Source organism: Caretta caretta, chromosome 1, assembly GCF_965140235.1.
Source record: "Caretta caretta isolate rCarCar2 chromosome 1, rCarCar1.hap1, whole genome shotgun sequence".
Taxonomy (NCBI): Eukaryota; Metazoa; Chordata; order Testudines; family Cheloniidae; genus Caretta; species Caretta caretta.
Genome location: NC_134206.1, coordinates 340,660,727 through 340,678,124, shown reverse-complemented (window position 1 = coordinate 340,678,124; position 17,398 = coordinate 340,660,727). Strand labels below are relative to the sequence as shown.

At 42.2% G+C, this 17,398-nt stretch overlaps 1 protein-coding gene across 3 annotated transcripts in view; it reads right to left on the bottom strand.

Annotated features, from left to right (window-relative positions):
* Positions 1 to 6,894: 6,894 nt before the first annotated feature.
* The window catches only part of UPF2 (UPF2 regulator of nonsense mediated mRNA decay), a 137,078-nt gene continuing 126,574 nt past the window's right edge, over positions 6,895 to 17,398 (bottom strand). For 2 of the 3 annotated variants that reach the window (XM_048836594.2, XM_048836596.2), the window contains one exon: positions 8,185 to 10,271. In XM_048836594.2, coding sequence (XP_048692551.1) covers positions 10,238 to 10,271 — 34 coding nt within the window. In that variant the 3' untranslated portion in view covers positions 8,185 to 10,237. Of the gene's footprint in view, positions 8,157 to 8,184; positions 10,272 to 17,398 lie in introns of those variants that run through there. The other variant, XM_048836595.2, reaches the window with a different exon arrangement.

Sequence of the window (17,398 nt, the reverse complement as noted above, 5' to 3'; positions counted from 1 at the left end):
ATGTCATAAAAATTCACACCCCCTAACCCACATTATTATACTGGCAAAAGTTTATAGTGTAGACTTGGCTTACGTGAAACTTAAAAAGCTACTTTTATACCAGAATAAGAGGCAGGGGGAGGTAGGAAGGTGTGTCAGTGGTTATACTGGTATAACTAGTAAAACTTTCTCCTGTAGACAAGCTCTAAATAAATGTTTCTCCTAAAACAATGACAATTAACAAAATTGTATGCAGTGAGTTATAGCCGTGCTGGTCCTAGGCTATTAGGCCAGGTCTACACTACAGACCTATAGACCTTTAACTATGATGCTCAGAGGTGTGAAAAATCCACACCCCTAAGCGACGTAGTTACACTGACCTAACCTCTGGTGTAGACAGCGCTTTGTTGACAGGAGAGCTTCTCCCGCCGACATAGCGGCCGCCTCTCGGGGAGGTGGATTAACTACACCAAGAGGAGAAGCTGTGCCACTCTAGAGCTGTACGTGAAGATAAGCCCTTCGAGAGACAAAGTGGGTGTGGTAAAATAAAAAGTTATTACCTCCCCCACTTTTTCTCTCTAATTAACAGCGACACTTCAATTGTCATTAGACTTTAATGGCCCCAGTGAGATGGATGGAAACAGTTAACCCTTCTAAGGCTATGTCTACACTGGCAATTGAGCTACAAAACGTTTGTCTTTCAGAGGTGTTAACCCCCCGCCACCCCCGAAAGACAAAAGTTTCGCCGATAACAAGCGCCAGCATGAACAGCACTTTGCCGGCAGCACGTTGTCTCCCGCTGACAACGCAGACGCTGCTCGTTGGGGGTGGAAGTTTTTTGTTGGCAGGAGAGCCAACAACCAGCAGCTACACGGTGCGACTTTTAGCAGCAGTGCTATGGTGACACAGCAAGCTGTGTAGTGTAGACAGAGCCTAAAAGATTGTTGAAGGCTGTCATGGAGATAGCACTACATTCATTTGCACTCAGACTATTACCATCACAATTATAAGGGCTAGATATATAGTTGTTGAAAACAACATCTTAAATTTTGCGGCAATTGAGACGGCCACATGAAAAACGCTGTGATTGTTATAACCAGGTCAGTCAGACAGCTGCTGCGGATGGTTGATTGCACAACGATAGACAACATCTGAGCCACGCTGACTCTACAGCTTCCACTGGTGGTGAATTAGGGCTACAAAATCTGTTAGTGATGTAAATGCAGCATTGAGGTGACCCTATGAGGCTAATGTCGAGACATTAGGAGAAATTATGTGGAAAGACGTATTACGTTTGCCAAATGTTTTGACCCATTCTGTAGAGGGAAGATTTCAAGCTGAAGGGCAGGCAACCCATTACTTTTCTCCAGTACTAAAAAATAAAGACAACTCAGGGACATGACAGACATACCTTTCCTACAAGTAATGTAACAGAACAAAGTATTTCATGAACAGTAACACCTTCCATTCTTCTTTGTCGTACAAGGTTTTTTTCCCCATTCATTGCTCCTTGACTCACTTAAGGGAGGGAAAAGCAAGGTTGGTTTTGAATTAAAAAATACTCTTCAATCACAGCTGAATAATAAATGTCTTTTTTAAGTCACCACATTTTCCCCTATAGTATGAGCTCGGTATCTTTAAAGTTCATAATTCAAACAATATGACTAAATGTTTTGACATAAATGCCCAGTTTTTTGATATCTTCGCAAATAGCTTCCTATTTATAGGTTCAGAACTACACAATGTGGTTAGAAATGTATATTTAGCGCCAACTGCTGGGAGACGACAGTGAAGTGTCATCTCAGATGAGTGTTTCTTGAAGGGTGGAAGAAATATCTGTGAACAATTTAAGGATGCCAGTTGTTCAAAGGAAAATACAAGATATGTAGAGAATATTCCTCATCAAGGAGAAGTTTTGGTTTCACATTGTTTTCATTATTCATTCACTTACTCAGTGTACACTTTCAGTGTTTCAAAGGGTGTGGTGGGGAATCTTAAGAAAGTGGTGTCACTTGCTATGGACAGTATGTAGTAAGTATATCCATCAACCAAGCTTTTTATTTAGCTCTATCTTCAAAACTGATGGAAGTACAGTGACTGTGTAAGCAATTACCAGACATAGGTGATGACTGTTCAGTGACCCATCTATAAGGAATTTTGCGGTCCCAGGGGTCTTCATCACTAATACCATTACAGGTACAAGTAATGTTCACTCCTTGTTGGCAACTTCAGAGGTGCTCCGAATTGAATGGGTGTGGAGGATTAATCACTCACCCTTGGAAATGATGCCTCCCCTCCAGCTCACAGCTGAGGTCCTTGGATGGGGCAGCCTGGAGAAGTTGTGTATCACTGCCCTACAGTGGAAATAAACCAGACTTCATTCCCCAGGGCTGTCAGTTCAGCACCTTTCAGCAGCACTAACTTTACTTACGAAGCCAAGCACTTTCCCATTTTAATTAAACAGAACATTGCAGCAATGAACCAGTGGAGCCTGAAATGGCAGCTCCTCACTAACTGCTGACCGTGTTGCTATGAGAGTGAAGTTATCGCTGTTTTAAAGGGAAATTATATTACAGGTTAAGCTGCAAAAAGGGGTGGGGGCTGCGCCTTTGCGATGCATTAAAAACATCATTAAAACTTTTTTCCTTGACTATATTAGAAGTAGCAGATTTGGATTTCTTCCTGCTGAAGGATCAGAGAGCTAATGAAATGATGACATGGCAAGACTGAACCTCAGCACCCTAGAGGGATGTGTACTCAAGTGAGAAATGTGACAGAAATACACTGTTCCAGCATAAGAGCATTTACCTATCAGTAACTGTAGCTCAAAGTGTTTCCTTGCTTCTGTATAGGCACACTACTGGGTACCGCCAGCTTCTGGAAAGCCTGACCTATGGGCAACGTGCTCCAGCTGCCTCAGCTAAAAGTGCTAGATGCCCTGCTTGAAGTTCAAGCAAGTTTTGTAGGTGAGCTGTATTTCACAAAATCATAGAAAGGCAGGTCTGGAAGAGACCTGAAGTAGTCAACTTGTCCATCCTCCCATGCTGCGGCAGGACCAAGTAACCCTAGACCATCCCAGGTGTTTAACCTGTTCTTAAAAACCTCCAATGATGGCAATTCCACAACATTCCTTGGAAGCCTTTTCCAGAGCTTAACCACCCTTATAGGTAGATTGGTTTTCCTAATATTTAACCTAAATCTCTTTTGCTGCAAACTAAGTCACTTCCTGAGTTACCACCTTTAAAAATGGCTCTTTACCACTGGACATACATTTGCAATATGGCTTGTTACAAAATTTCCAGTTTCGTAGTGATCAAGCAAAAATCCGTTACTCAAATTGTGTTATAACTGTAACTTACCGTCAAGTGGCACGGTCAAAGCTGGAAGTTATACAACTCTATTGCCCACGGAGATCCTTAGCGAGGATGTTTGGTAATTGTTCAAGATTCTCCCAATCATTAAAGACTATTATAATGTATGTGCACAGTGGGTGTGAATTTAAATTCCAAAGGGAACCTTTTGCACGCTTGACTTTGCAACCTTAGAGTTCTTTTAACGTATGTTTTTAAAAAACAAACAAACAAGTCATGTTGAACCCTACTGTGTACTGCCCCTCCATGAGTCATGAGCAGGTTTACATAAGAACGGCTATACTGGGTCAGACTAGTGGTCCATCTAGCCCACTATCCTGTTTTTCGACAGTGGCCACTGCCAGGTGCTTCAGAGGGAATGTACAGAACGGGGAATCATCAACTGATCCATCCCCTGGCAAACAGAGGCTAGGGACACCATCCCTGCCCATCCTGGCTAACAGCCATTAACAGACCTATCCTCCATGAACTTATCTAGTTCTTTTTTGAACCCTGTTATAGGCTTGGCCTTCACAACATCCTTTGTGTGTTGTGTGAAAGAATAGTTTGTTTTAAACCTGCTCCCTATTAATTTCATTTCATGACTGCTAGTTCTTGTGTTATGAACAAATAACACTGATTTACTTTTGCCACACCAGTCATGATTTTGTAGACCTCTGTCATATCCCCCCTTAGTCATCTCTTTTTCAAGCTGAAGAGTCCCAGTCTCATTAATCTCTCCTCATATGGAAGTTGTTCTATAACCCTTAACATTTTTGTTGCTCTTTTCTGTATCTTTTCCAATTCCAATATATCTTTTTTTGAGATGAGGCAATCACGTCTGCATGCCATATTCAAGATGTGGGAGCACCACAGATTTATATAAAAGCAATGTTATTGTCTGTCTTCTCTATCCCTTTCCTAATGATTTCCAACACTGTTAGCTTTTTTGACTGCTGCTGCACACTGAGTGGATGTTTTCAGAGAACTATCCATGACTCCAAGATCTCTTTCTTGAGTGGTAACAGCTAATTGAGACCCCATCATTTCATATGTATAGTTGGGATTATGTTTTCCAACGTGCATTACTTTGCATTTATCCACACTGAATTTCATCTGCCATTTTGCTGCCCAGTCGCCCAGTTTTGTGAGATCCCTTTGTAACTCTTCACAGTCTGCTTTGGACTTAAACTATCGTGAGTAGTTTTGTATCATCTGCAAATTTTGCCACCTCACTGTTTACTCCTTTTTCTAGATCATTTATGAATAGGGCCCTACAAAATTCACGTCTGTGAAAAACACAGGGTGGACTGTGAAATCTGGTCTTTGGTGTACTTTTACCCTATACTATACAGATTCCATGGGGGAGACCAGTGTTTCTCAAACTGGGGGTCCTGACCCACATCCTTACTTCTGTGTTACCTTCAGAGCTGGGTGACCGGGGAGCAGCGGCTACTGGCCAGGCGGCCAGCTCTGAAAGCAGTGTCCCACCAGCAGCAACGCAGAAGTAAGGGTGGCTGTACTACGACCCCCCTTATAATAACCTTGTGACCCCCACAACTCCTTTTTGGGGTCAGGACTGCTGCAGTTACCACTGTGAAATTTTAGATTAAAATATCTGAAATGACATTCATGATTTTTAAAATCCTATGACTGTGAAATTGAGCAAAATGGCCCGTGAATTTGGTAGGGCCCTATTTATGAATATGTTGAACAATATTGGTCCCAGCACAGATCCCTGGGGAACACCACTATTTGCCTCCCTCCATTCTGAAAGCTGACCATTTACTCCTAACCTTTGTTTCCTATCTTTTAAGCAGTTACTGATCCATGACAGGACCGTCCCTCTTATCCCATGACAGTTTACACAGAGCAGAGAGTCTGTGTTGCCAGTCATTGGGGTCTGTGTTGCCAGACAGGGCTCCCTCCTGCTGTAAGCAGGAGATAGTAATTCGCTCTGGACACCTCGAGTAACCCCAAAAAGTGTCACATTTCCCTACAGAACCTGGGATTACTCTAGTTTTTACAGACCCTTCTGCCTCTGTTCACCACAGCCTGTCCCTATCTCCTGCTCTCATCCTCCCTCTCCTGCTCTTGCCCATATTCATCCCCGCCTGGCCCACTAGCCTGCATGACTTCTGCCCATCCCATCAGCTTTTACCCTTCCTCAGTTCCTGGTTCTGCTTCCACCCCTCCTTTGCCTTTAACAGCCCCTCTCCCCCAACCTAATTCCTCCCCCTGCCCATCCTTGGCTTCTATCCATATTTCCTCCACTCTGCTTCTATCTATCCCTCCCCCCAGCACCTGCCTCTCTTCCCTTCTTCCAATGCTGTCTTCTACCCCTGCCCATACCCCCTCCCCACTACTTATAAAAAAACCCTTTCCCTCAAGTCCTTTACTTCTCACCATGAATCTTTCTCTCCCTCCACATGCATTACTGCTCTGGATTTGAATCAGGCTGCCTCATTGTTGCCTGGGCACTAGTATGGGGAGCACTGAGAGCAAAGAAGAGACAGTGCAGCAGTCCCAGACAGCTGGATGGAGCAATTGCATAGAAAGTCCTGCTCCATTACTGCCGTACTGAGATGGTGCATGCTCAGAACAGATGCAATTTTCAAAATTTAGCTGCCAAACTCTAACAAGACTCTACCGAACACATGCCAACTGAGATGTTTCAAAGGTTTATAACCTGGCCAGAGTCGGATGATTTTTTTTTCAGGGAAATAGCAAAAGGCACGTCCCTGGTACTTGAGCAACTCCCAATTTAAAATCCTTGTTTCAAAGCTTGAGGGTACTACAGCGTCTCCCAGATGTTTTGCCCATGTTAAGAAATTTCTTACCAAGTATTTTCCCGAACCTTATTCTCAGAAATGTCTGAACTATTTTTTCTGTAACTTCCCAACAATATTCAGCCTGAGGCAGATATCTGAAATGGAAAATTCCAGCCTGCATGATGAAAGTTTCACAAAATTATAAGCAACTGAAAACAAGGGTCTCATCATGGGAAGTGACAGGCAAGTTTAGCACCTGCACCACCTGTAATATCTTCATTTTAGCCTTTCTTCATATCTTAACACTACGAAGTCTAACTTTCTTGCCCTTCCCCTGACTAATTTTTCCAGTACCTTTTGGAAAGTAAGATGTTAATATTTTACCAACTTGATATATAACGGTAATCAATACTCTGGGGACAGCATTCAGTCAATATAAGAATCTGAAAAATTATTAATCTGTCCACATAAAGAAATTGTGAAAAATTTGAAATACATCTACCTCTCTCTAATACAAATAGATTAGGAGTGAGGAGAGAACCTAGACAGCAGCCAGGGGGAACTCAGGCTGTCTCAATGAAGACTGTACAGTACTATCTGTGTCTGATCTAGTTTGTCAGCTTGTTGGGGCAGGGACCGTCTCATGTTTGTACACTGTCATATACTCCTTATGACACTCAAATAAGTGAAATGCTGGCCAGAAATATCCTCCAGGGCATTTAGTACATAATGTATTAATATTATTTCAGATCATCATTTACTTCAAAATGAACTTAAAGAGAGACAGACACTAATTCTAAATTACAACACTTTATTGCAGCATCGGCAAAGGTCAGATTTCTGAAGCTGGTGAAGATCGGGCGGCATTTCTGTGTGAAATGTTACAATTTTACAAGTCTTTTTATTCTACATGCAAAAACCAAACCAGTGGTAGAAAGAATTTTAAAAGAGCTAGAAAAAAAGATTTAATCAAGTAGTAGCATACAGATGTGCTCTTTAACTGAATGTACTACACCTACCTGAAAGCGAACAAAAAAACACAACTATACTAATAAATAACAGATTGTCAGAAACGGACCAAGAAACCTCATTTCTACCTAGAAAAAAAATAAAATAAAAATTCTATTTATTTCCAGACTTTTTTTTTCCCCTTCTTTTTTTTAAGACACAAAGGCTTGTCAACCCATGAAGGTCAACGAAACATTTGGATCCGCTCCTTGATGTTCTTCTGTCATGCTGACTGGCACATTTTGGTTTTCAATGATACTTACAATGGGCTCAACTATATCCCTGTTCTTAGGCTGGTGTCAGGCTGTTCTATGCAATTTGGGTAAACACTGTGTCAATAAACTTCACATTTTGTCTTTAACCTTAACAGACAATTTTATCTCCTTGGCTCTCTTTGATTTTCCCCCTCCCGCCTATTCCTTTTAGAAAAAGGTTACTGTTAAAACAAAAGCCTTCCCTCTGTGGAGTATCTGATGTTTGGTAATTGATCATAATTTTGTCATCCTACATGTCAGGGTTGCGATAAGATTTTACTGCTTGCTCTACACTTTTCTACTGTAGACTTGAAGCCCCCAAAAGAATATTCTTCTGCCACAGAATGCTCGATTCAGAGATAATGTAACTCCCACTGGGTTTAGAACTCTCTTTGTTTTTCCTCACATCGAGCCATCAAAACCCTTTCCGTTCCAGTGTAATCCATCTTATTTTTAATTGCTCTTTGTTGTAACTGAACTGCTCACTGGTCAAGTTAACCATCTCATTTATTTACTTCCATTCTCATGAGAAGATTAACCCTCACACGGTTCCTGTAACAAAATGCTTTTTTTGTAGGCCATGACTTGGAAGCTTCCACTTGTTCTGTTTTTAGTGGAGGCTGGTGTTTCTTCCCCACGGCTCCAGCCTGTCCCAGGTTTCGATTCTGAACTCTCTAGACTGACATGCTGAGATGTGTCCACGGCTCTCATTTAATTGCTGGAGGACTCCACTATCCACAACATCAGAGATACAGGACCTAATGAAATGACACTTGCTGCTGGATCAACGTCTCCTAAAAGGGGGGGGGGGGAAGAAAGGAAATACATTATCCTTAAAGGACCAAAACCATGCAGTTGTACAGGACCTAAAGTTGGCTGTTGAGTTCGCCATGTCTGGATCTGTTTTATGGCCATTCCTACCCCTTGTAGCTTATATCCTTTAAATTCCATCTTTTCACTTTATAAATACTTTTACAAAAATTGTGTGTGCCAAAGGAAGGCAAATATACCACCATGCAAACAACCCCAGGAGACTGATCAGAGAAATTCTCCTTCCTGACCCATCTCCTCCAAAAATGGGGAAGCTAAGCTTCGCTTCAAGCACAAAAACAGACTACTGTGAGACAAGGCTACTGAGTAAGCATGCACCATTTGTCGAAAGGTAAGTAGATTTTTACTTCGCTTAAAATAGACTTTGCTTTCATGCATAATTTATTTCTTGCTGTACAAGATGTAACAGATGTGGGCAAAGTTTAAAGAAAAACTAGAGCTGGGCTTTCTAGAGTCAAATACTGAAATATTCTGAAAAACTTGTAATGACACATTAAAATCTTAGGTTATACCTAAAATGTGAAGCAATTCTATCTGGGTAAAAGAATGTAAATTAAAGAGATTATATCAGTATGGTTAGATGTGATATAAAGGAAACAAGGTTACATATAGTATGTTTATATATTTCTGTTTATGCTGTTAAATGTATACGATAAAATATACAGGATATGCAATGGGGCTAAGTTCACACTACCACTGGAATCTTTACTGTTGTATTTTACTGTTATTTCAACTGTGTGACTTTAGTATTACATTAATATAGATTTCTGTAGTGCTTTTTGCAAAACAAGTAGCACAGGAAGAAGCTTGAATTTTCATATCTTTAATTAAATGGAACAACTATAGAATGCCACAGAATTTTGCAAAAACAGTTCGATCTGCATTTTTTTTTTTAAAACACAATTTCTTCCTGTCTACTGTTAATGCAATTTTTGGGTTTGGCTGCATGTGTTCTGATGTAGTAACAATCTTCCTCATGCAAATTCTCCCACTAACAGCTGCCCCTATATTTGTGATAGAAAAAGCAGAGAATACACAGTTCTCCCTATATTTTGTATGACATGTCACAAAGCGGAGGGGCAAGAGTAGACTGCTAAAAATCTTAGCAGTAGCATACTGAGCATGTTCAAAAACAATATTTCAGTTACTTATAAAACTTTTCTATTACTAAATTTGTTCCTTCCAAACCTTGTAAAGCTGATAAATTCCCTTTATTAAGAAATATTTTCATGAAAAGTTTCCAATTAGAGCCTTTTGTGTTATAGGCACGACTAAAAAAATTAGAATTCCTTAAAATGGGGAAAGACTATCCATCTACCTTAGCCCTTGGCCAAAACATAAAAAACAGACCAACATTACCTTTTGACGAGATCAAATATGGAAAGGTTTTTAGACAAATTGTGAGCTACTGAAAATAGGATACTAAAATTGAATCCATTCTGGGTTGTTGTTTTTTTTGGTGTTACCTGCAAAACTTACTTTGCATTTCTAAAGCACTTTACAAATATGAATGTTGACTACAGCCCACAAGATAGATAAGGAATATACAGGGCTCACTTCACGCACCGCTGTAATGCAGCCATGTCTGAAGTAGACATTGCACTATTTTAAAAGTGCAAAGTACACTACAGTTTAGGTTAGGAAGTGAAGAACCCCATACACATTTGAAACAGGGAGATTTAGATAGGAACACAGAATGTAATGATCCAAATTGGAACATGGGCAGGATTCCCAGGATAATACACCCACTCTCATGAAAAACACAGTCTTGTTGAATAAGTAGTAATCCTTGAGTGTAATTCCATCAAGGGGATCTGCTGATATCAAACCATAAGAGCAAAACTCTTATGATTGGTTAATGCACGAGATCCTCAAGTTACAGATTTCCGCTCAATCCCTTTGTCTCCTCCACCAACCCAAAACTCCATGCCCTTTTCATTCCTGAAGTAACCTCTTTCTTCCTGCGTGCCAAGTGCCCCCTTTCGGCCTCCTCCAAATACCTCCTCTCAAAACTCACTTTTCGGTGTGCTTTCCATGACTAATCTCAGCTTCGGCGCTGTCTGTTCCCTCTCTCTCGCCTGACCACGTTAAACAAAGAAACAGGAATGACACGAAATAGACACACAATGAGCATCTGATTTCTTTTTAAACATTACTGTTTCATTAGCAGATTTCCTTCTTACATCTTATGTTGCTCATAGTGGTGTTTTCTTGCTTTACCACCACCTCAGTTTGGATTGTATGATCTTCAGGGCAGGGACCTTGACCTTAAAGAACCATGCACACCAATGACAAGTAATATGTATATGCATGTGAACACAGACAGAGGTTGGAGTACTAGCTTAGGAATTTCAAGGCCTGGATTCAAGTCCCTGCTTTGGCACAGACTTCCTGTGTGACCTTGGAAAAATCACTTAATGTCTCTGTGCCTTAGCTCACCATCTGTAAAACGGAAATAACAACACTTCCTTACCTCACAGGGGTGCTGAGGATAAATACATTAAAGCTTGTGAGGCCTTTGGATATTACAGTAGTGTGTTGCCATGCAAGTACCTCAGATAGATTTTTATTCACAGGACTAATAGTTGATTATACATGGGATGGAGGAAATCTCAATGATTAATGCTTGCAGTCAATCTAAACATGTTAACAGGTGTGAAGTTGCTGAAAGGCAATATTTCTCAAACACACCTTTTCTTCAAATTACATACTTTGTTTTAGTCTATCCCTTTTGATACCAGAAAAGGATAACACTAGACAAGAAACAAGTGTTATCAAGCTCCATGTACAGTCAGTCTGTTCCTTTAGCAAAGTTTCAAAGTGCACATTATAGGTCTAGTATAGGGTGGAGACTGCTCAGATCAGTTTTTGTAGGATGAACAGACTTAAATGAATACATCACGCAAGCTTTATTCATTAAAAAAAGTATTGTTTTCACCTTCACACAGCCCTAGACTCTCCTGACTTGCAGCGTCCCAATATAAATAGCTAAAAGCAAGAGTTGAAGCTATTTTAATAAACTATTTTACATGCTCATGCTTCCAAACAATAAGATACCCTGAAGCCAAACACAAAGCCAGCTATTAACCACTGTATTTAAACTGGTAATATAAGGAAAGTATCCTAAAGTGTAGTACTTTCCAGACTGCCATGAAACTGCAATGCTCTGAGCAGGTAGTTGCAGATCAAAATTTAACATCCTTTATTTAAAAATACTTGAAAAGACAAACAGGTAAAGCATGTCAATACAAATTTGCTTTTTATTCCCCTTAGCACTAACTGTAACCCTGCCTACACACCTGCATTATGTGAATGAGAACCACACATCTCCCCAACCTCTGGGAACCCAGTGAGCACTCACATGCTGGTATGAAGAGGTAGGAGATATATAGGAATGGGCCCTAGAGCTCTACATCTGCTTCTAACCATCCTGATCTTGCTCAATTCCTGTGCAGCCTGCTGAACACAGAAAAACCTGCAGGATCCCAGAGACTGGATTTTCTCATCCCTTGAAGGTGGCACTTACAGTATATTTACACAGCAAAGGAAAACCCACGGATGGCCCATGCCAGCCAACTCGGGCTTGCCGACTTGGGCTGTGGGGCTCTTTCATTACCGCGTAGACTTCTGGTCTCAGGCTGGAGCCCAAGCTCTAGGACACGTGTGCACACATCCACACACATTTCTCTGTGAGGCAGGAGGGTCCCAGAACCTGGAAGTCCACACAGCAATGAAACAACCACACACAGCCTGGAGCCCTGCAAGCCTGAGTCGGCTGGCACGTGTCAGCCACGGTTGTCTACTTGCTTTGCACACATACTCTTAGGAGCAGGGTGAACATTACACTGCTCTGCTGGACTTCCCCACTACTGCAGAAATTTGAGAGAGGAAGGGGGAAACATGTATGGGTATGCATGCAGGCAGATGCATGTTGCACAGCAAGAGGAAAGAATCAAAGAGGGGACTGAGAAGAGGCCAAGATTGGAGGGACTGGGTGAAGATGGCTGAGGATTGTGGTGGAAAGCAGAGTTATTTCAGAGTTTTGAAAACCAAGACAGCAGTGTTTGAATCTGAAGTGGTTAGGATGCCTAGGAAAACAGAGGATGGGAGCAACAGATCCCATGTCCCGTGTAATGTTGCTACAGCCTCTCCACTCCCCCTTTTAAAAGAGTAGGGACTGAGAACGCTAATATGGGAGTCAAATAAGGATTTCAGAAGAGGCAGAATCAAAATAAGGATGAAGTCTGGCAAAGATCTGGGAACTGTGACATACCAACATATAGAGCTTCTCTAGTCTTGGAAAATTACTAGTCCTAGCACTTAGTGTAGACAAAGAAAGATATGTTAAGCCGAATGTAGTCAACTTTAAAGTGGAGCTGTGAGAAGAGAAGTTGGGATCCAAGATGACCAAGATTTCTGGCCTTTAGAGTAAAGCTGAAAGAAGAGAGAAATGCAAGAAGATGGGTCAAAAGGACAGCTGTATGGAGAGTTATACAAGCAGTACCCTTGCTCAACAGCGGAAACAGGAAATTATCATGTTAGCAGATCTAAATTTTCCCTTGTTAAGCTTGCCTTTATTTCTCAGCATTAATAAAACAGGCTTTATTATGGGATTTTAATGAATATTTGGGTAATAAAATCCCAACATCCTGTTATTGTCTTTATGCTTCATTTCTCATTTAAATTGGTCATAGAAAAAAATCAGACAGATGTAAAATAAGTGATCCCAAAACTGTCATGACAAATGGTTTCACTGAAATCCAATTTGATTAGGTTTGTCAACCAGTAGACAATCACAAGAAGTGTCTTCTTACAGAGCATACAACCCCACAGGTGAAGGAGTTTATACTACTGAGACTAATTGGTGAGGTTTACTCTTCTCCCAAACAAACCACTCCTTAGAAGCACGCTCTTTGATGCAGATCAGATAATTAGTTCCTCTTTCCATGAAAAACTTCTGAAAAAGCAATTAGTCTTTAAGCTACTGCTATTAAAAGGAGAGGTTTTTAAAAGCAAACTAGAGGTTAAAAATGGCATGAAAATCACTATTTCTATGCTCAAATTTCTTCTTTGCAATCTCTGGTGCATTTATTAATAGATGATTTATATCTTTAAAACACGGGCCCAAATTTCATAATATGTTGCTTATGTATACTTCCCAGACCTGACAGAGCTCTGTGTAAGTTCAAAAGCTTGTCTCTCTCACCAACAGAAGACAGTCCAACAAAAGGTATTATCTCACCCTCCTGTCTCTCTAATATTCTGGGACCAAAACGGCTACAACAATGCTGCATAATATATAAACAAATCAGTTAAGCAACCTGAATATAGTTTAAACCATTCTGGCTTTCTGGCCTGCTGAGATATATTTCCCAAAAGTATTAAACACATTTTTAAAAGGAATTTATTTGAAACAAGAATCTACACCTGAGATTTATAGTAGAATAGTTTAGTAGTGGGGCTATCCTTCCTGAACAAAGACTAAACAATTATGATGTCTTCTGTGAAAGTATCAGATTGACAATTTTAAGGACTGAAGTCCTAGCATTATGCACAGAACCAGTGCAGAACAGGAAGTGGTAGTGCAAACTTTCCCCACTCTAGTCCACCAATGTACCTTGACCTTGATCTGGAAGGACAATATCCTGAGGGAGCTGATGGTAGATTATCTTGGAATTCTTGTTGAGTCTCAGTGGAAACCCAAGACTTACTGGGCATAAAGACAGAGTAAGACCAGCAGGTCCTTAGACCTGACACTAAGCAAGCAGAAAATCTAACAACAACAACAACAAAATTCCTTTGGTTTATGGTCCAAGAGTTTGCAAGAATCTAATGACTAAAAGTATGAGGTCAGCAAACTTCTTTGTATTCCTAGTTCACCACAGAAACAGGAGACTCGGAGGAGTGGCAAGGAACAGAGGGCTTTTATTATATTTAATTCTACAATTTATGGTGCCCCCAACACAGCAATAAGTATAGCATGTATATCTAGACAAACACACAGCATGCAAAATTAACTAGAGACAAGGTAATGATTGCTTGAGATCTCAGACGTCATAGTAATATTGCTTAAGAATGACTGAACTACTGACATGACTGACTAGATCAGGGATGGGCAAACTACGGCCCCCTGAAAAGGAATTTTGTCAAATTTACAAACTAAAATCTTTAAACAAACTGGTTAACCAAAGGGATTAAGTCCTGTTTTTAAGGGTCTCAACACAACCAGGCCTTGAACTGGAACAGTGGGTACCTAGGCACCAGCTGCCATCTTTTCCTACATCTCTCCTGACATGGATGCCACTGATCAAACACAGCAAGAAGTGCTAACAATTAAAACTGCAGCTTCTGAGTTAGGGCTGTATCAGGTAGCTGAAGTATTTGGCTTGCTAGGGGATTCCGAACTGGAAGAGAATAAAGCCAGCCAGCTCCTGTAGATGCGGCTTCTGCCACAAAGACCCTTGTTGCTCCTGCTCCTCTTGGTCAAGGAGGGGTTCCCCATTCTACTAGCTCTTGCTTCCTTATGGCCAGTGGCAATTCTGGGGCTTCTTCTCCCTCCTTTTCCATTTTCATCAAGAAATGGTAGAGAGGGCAACAGGATGATGGGATGAATGGCTAGGAAGGAAGACATGCAAATATGACCGCAAGGGGTCACAAGTGGGAGCTGTGGGCAGAGCCTGGGTTAGTACCATGCAGGGTCGACTTTAGCAGGGTTTCATGGGTTCAACTACACCCACAGAAATCATGAAACCCAGGATGCAAAAACACAGTGTATGTGTGTGTGTATTTGGGTTCACTCCTTCGCACGAGAAACTGTGAGCAGCTCCATAGTCTGTGCCCTGCATCATGGTGATGCTGCTCCTGGCCACGTCACTTTGTGATGATGTTAGAGTTGTGTGCTGCTAGGCAGGCCCGAAGGGCAAAATCTACCAGAGGGAACACTGGTGGGTGGCAGGGTGATGCCTCCTTGTGTCCCGATCTCCTGAGCTCATGCTGGGGCCTCTGAGCAGCTGGGTCTGGATGCTGAACAGAGCCACCTCCCGCACTGTGTCCAGGGAAGGGTTTCTCTCATTGCCACAAGTAACTGGGATTGGCCCCAGGACAGCCACACAGAGAGGAGCAGCCTTACTGGATCATCACTCCTCCTTCCCCCACCTTCGGCCCTCTCATTGTATCATGCTCTCTTTGTATTTATTTTTCATTTTGTTTCAGACTGCGATTACACTCCACTTTATTACACTGCAACCACTGAATTAGGAGGCTGTGCCTGTCCCTGCTACCAGGCTACATTCCCACTCCAGTTTGACCCTTGAACACAATCTTAAACATGAATGTGCTAGCGGTGCCCACACAATAGTGATAACCAGCAATTAAGACCACAATAAATGGAAGACTAGTCTGGCATGTGTGGAGGGGCTGTCTAATCTGTGTCTTTAGCCTGATTAAAATTTCACATCAACAACATTCAGTTAGACAAAGGATCCTTGTAGAACCCATCCCTCGAAGTTACAGATGCCACAGTTAACATTTTTTAAATGTTTCAGCAGGATGGCTCGATCTGTCAGTAGCTTTTCAGCACAATACAAATGTTGAGGTTCATGTCATAGCTAATAAAAAAAAAGTACGGGTGAAACACCATGCCAATTTCTCCACCACTTGCAGACTGTTTAAAATCCTCAAACAAATATTTATTTAAAAGCAATCTCTGACAATCTCCAACATAACACACCCAGAACTGTTACCCGCATGAATCCAACCAGGAAGTTCTAGAACCAACAACAAAAACCTGCCTTCCATAAAGCAAACATGCTGCTATTTTAGTAAATATTATGGTCACTGAGCCCTGACTCATTACTGTGTGAAACGAGCCCCACAGTGTGTCAGTCTGATCAGTAATAGGCACACACGGAAAATGAAGAAGAAAGGAGAGAGCACCCATCACATAAATGGGAAAACAAATATGTTGCTTTACTAACTCACTCTCACATTAGAAAAGTCGTGCTTCTTGAAACAGGAAATCCCTAACCTACAGGCCAGATTGCAATACCCTTGCTCACAATGCATAGTACTTTACACCACAAATCTCTCTGAAGTCATTGGGAGTAAGGTGTGAGTAAAGGGTATCGCAAAGGGGCGTTAAGCATTAAGGCATTCTTCAAGATTGTGTTCACTATTCTGTTGCCCCTTATTTACTGTGCTGAGAGAGAGAGAGAGAGACAGACAAAACTAGGTACAAAAAATTTTAAGTTTGAGGGGAGAGTTGCATAGGGGGGTGCAGAACTTCTACAAGACCTGCTGCATAATACAGCACCTGGGAGTCCACTCCACTCCCCCCATGGCAGGCACTGCCCACTTGTCAGTGATGCACAAGGGCCTGTGTCCCTTGGGGAGCACAGGGGAGCCAGAGGCTAGGAGCTGCAGAAGCAGCAGCCCCAGAATGGGTTCCCAGGACTCACTCCCATCCCCAGTGACTGTCAGAGCATTTTCATCAGTGAGACCCTCCAACTTCATTGAATGTCACTTCATTCCCAGCCCTGTATCCCCAGACACACCCCAACCCATTGAATGTCACTGCACCCCTCAGCCTGCTATTACCAGAGATCCCCCAACCCTAATCTCAGTGAAACCCCCAATCCATCCTGCCAAACTTCAGTATGTATTTTGTTTTAATAATTTGTATGAGGCTTGTTGCCTCATTAAAAAAAACCTAGCAAGTATAAATAGCTTAATAAGCTGAAAATGGCATGGAATTATGGAATATATACACACACACACACTCCGGCCGGGGTGCTGGGTCGGGGGCCGGACCATGTGGCTTGGCCCCGCTCCAGCCGGGGCTCTGGGTCAGGGCCACACCTTGCGGCTCGGCCCTGCTCTGGCCAGGGCACAGGGTCAGGGCTGCACCATGTGGCTCGGCCCCACTCCGGTGCTCCAGCAAGGGTGCAGGGTTGGGGGCTGCACCACACGGCTCCCAGAAGCCGCGGCATGACCCCCCTCCAGCTCCTACGCACTCTAATGGGAGCTGCAGGGGCAGACAGGGCAGTGTGCAGAATGGCCTGGCCGCGCCTCCGTGTAGGAGCTGCAGAAAGGACATGCCTCTGCTTCCAGGAGCCACTTGAGGTAAGCGCCGCTCGGAGCCTGCACCCTGAGCCTCTCCCCCTTCCCCAGCCCTGATCCTCCTCCTGCTCTCCAAACCCCTCGATCC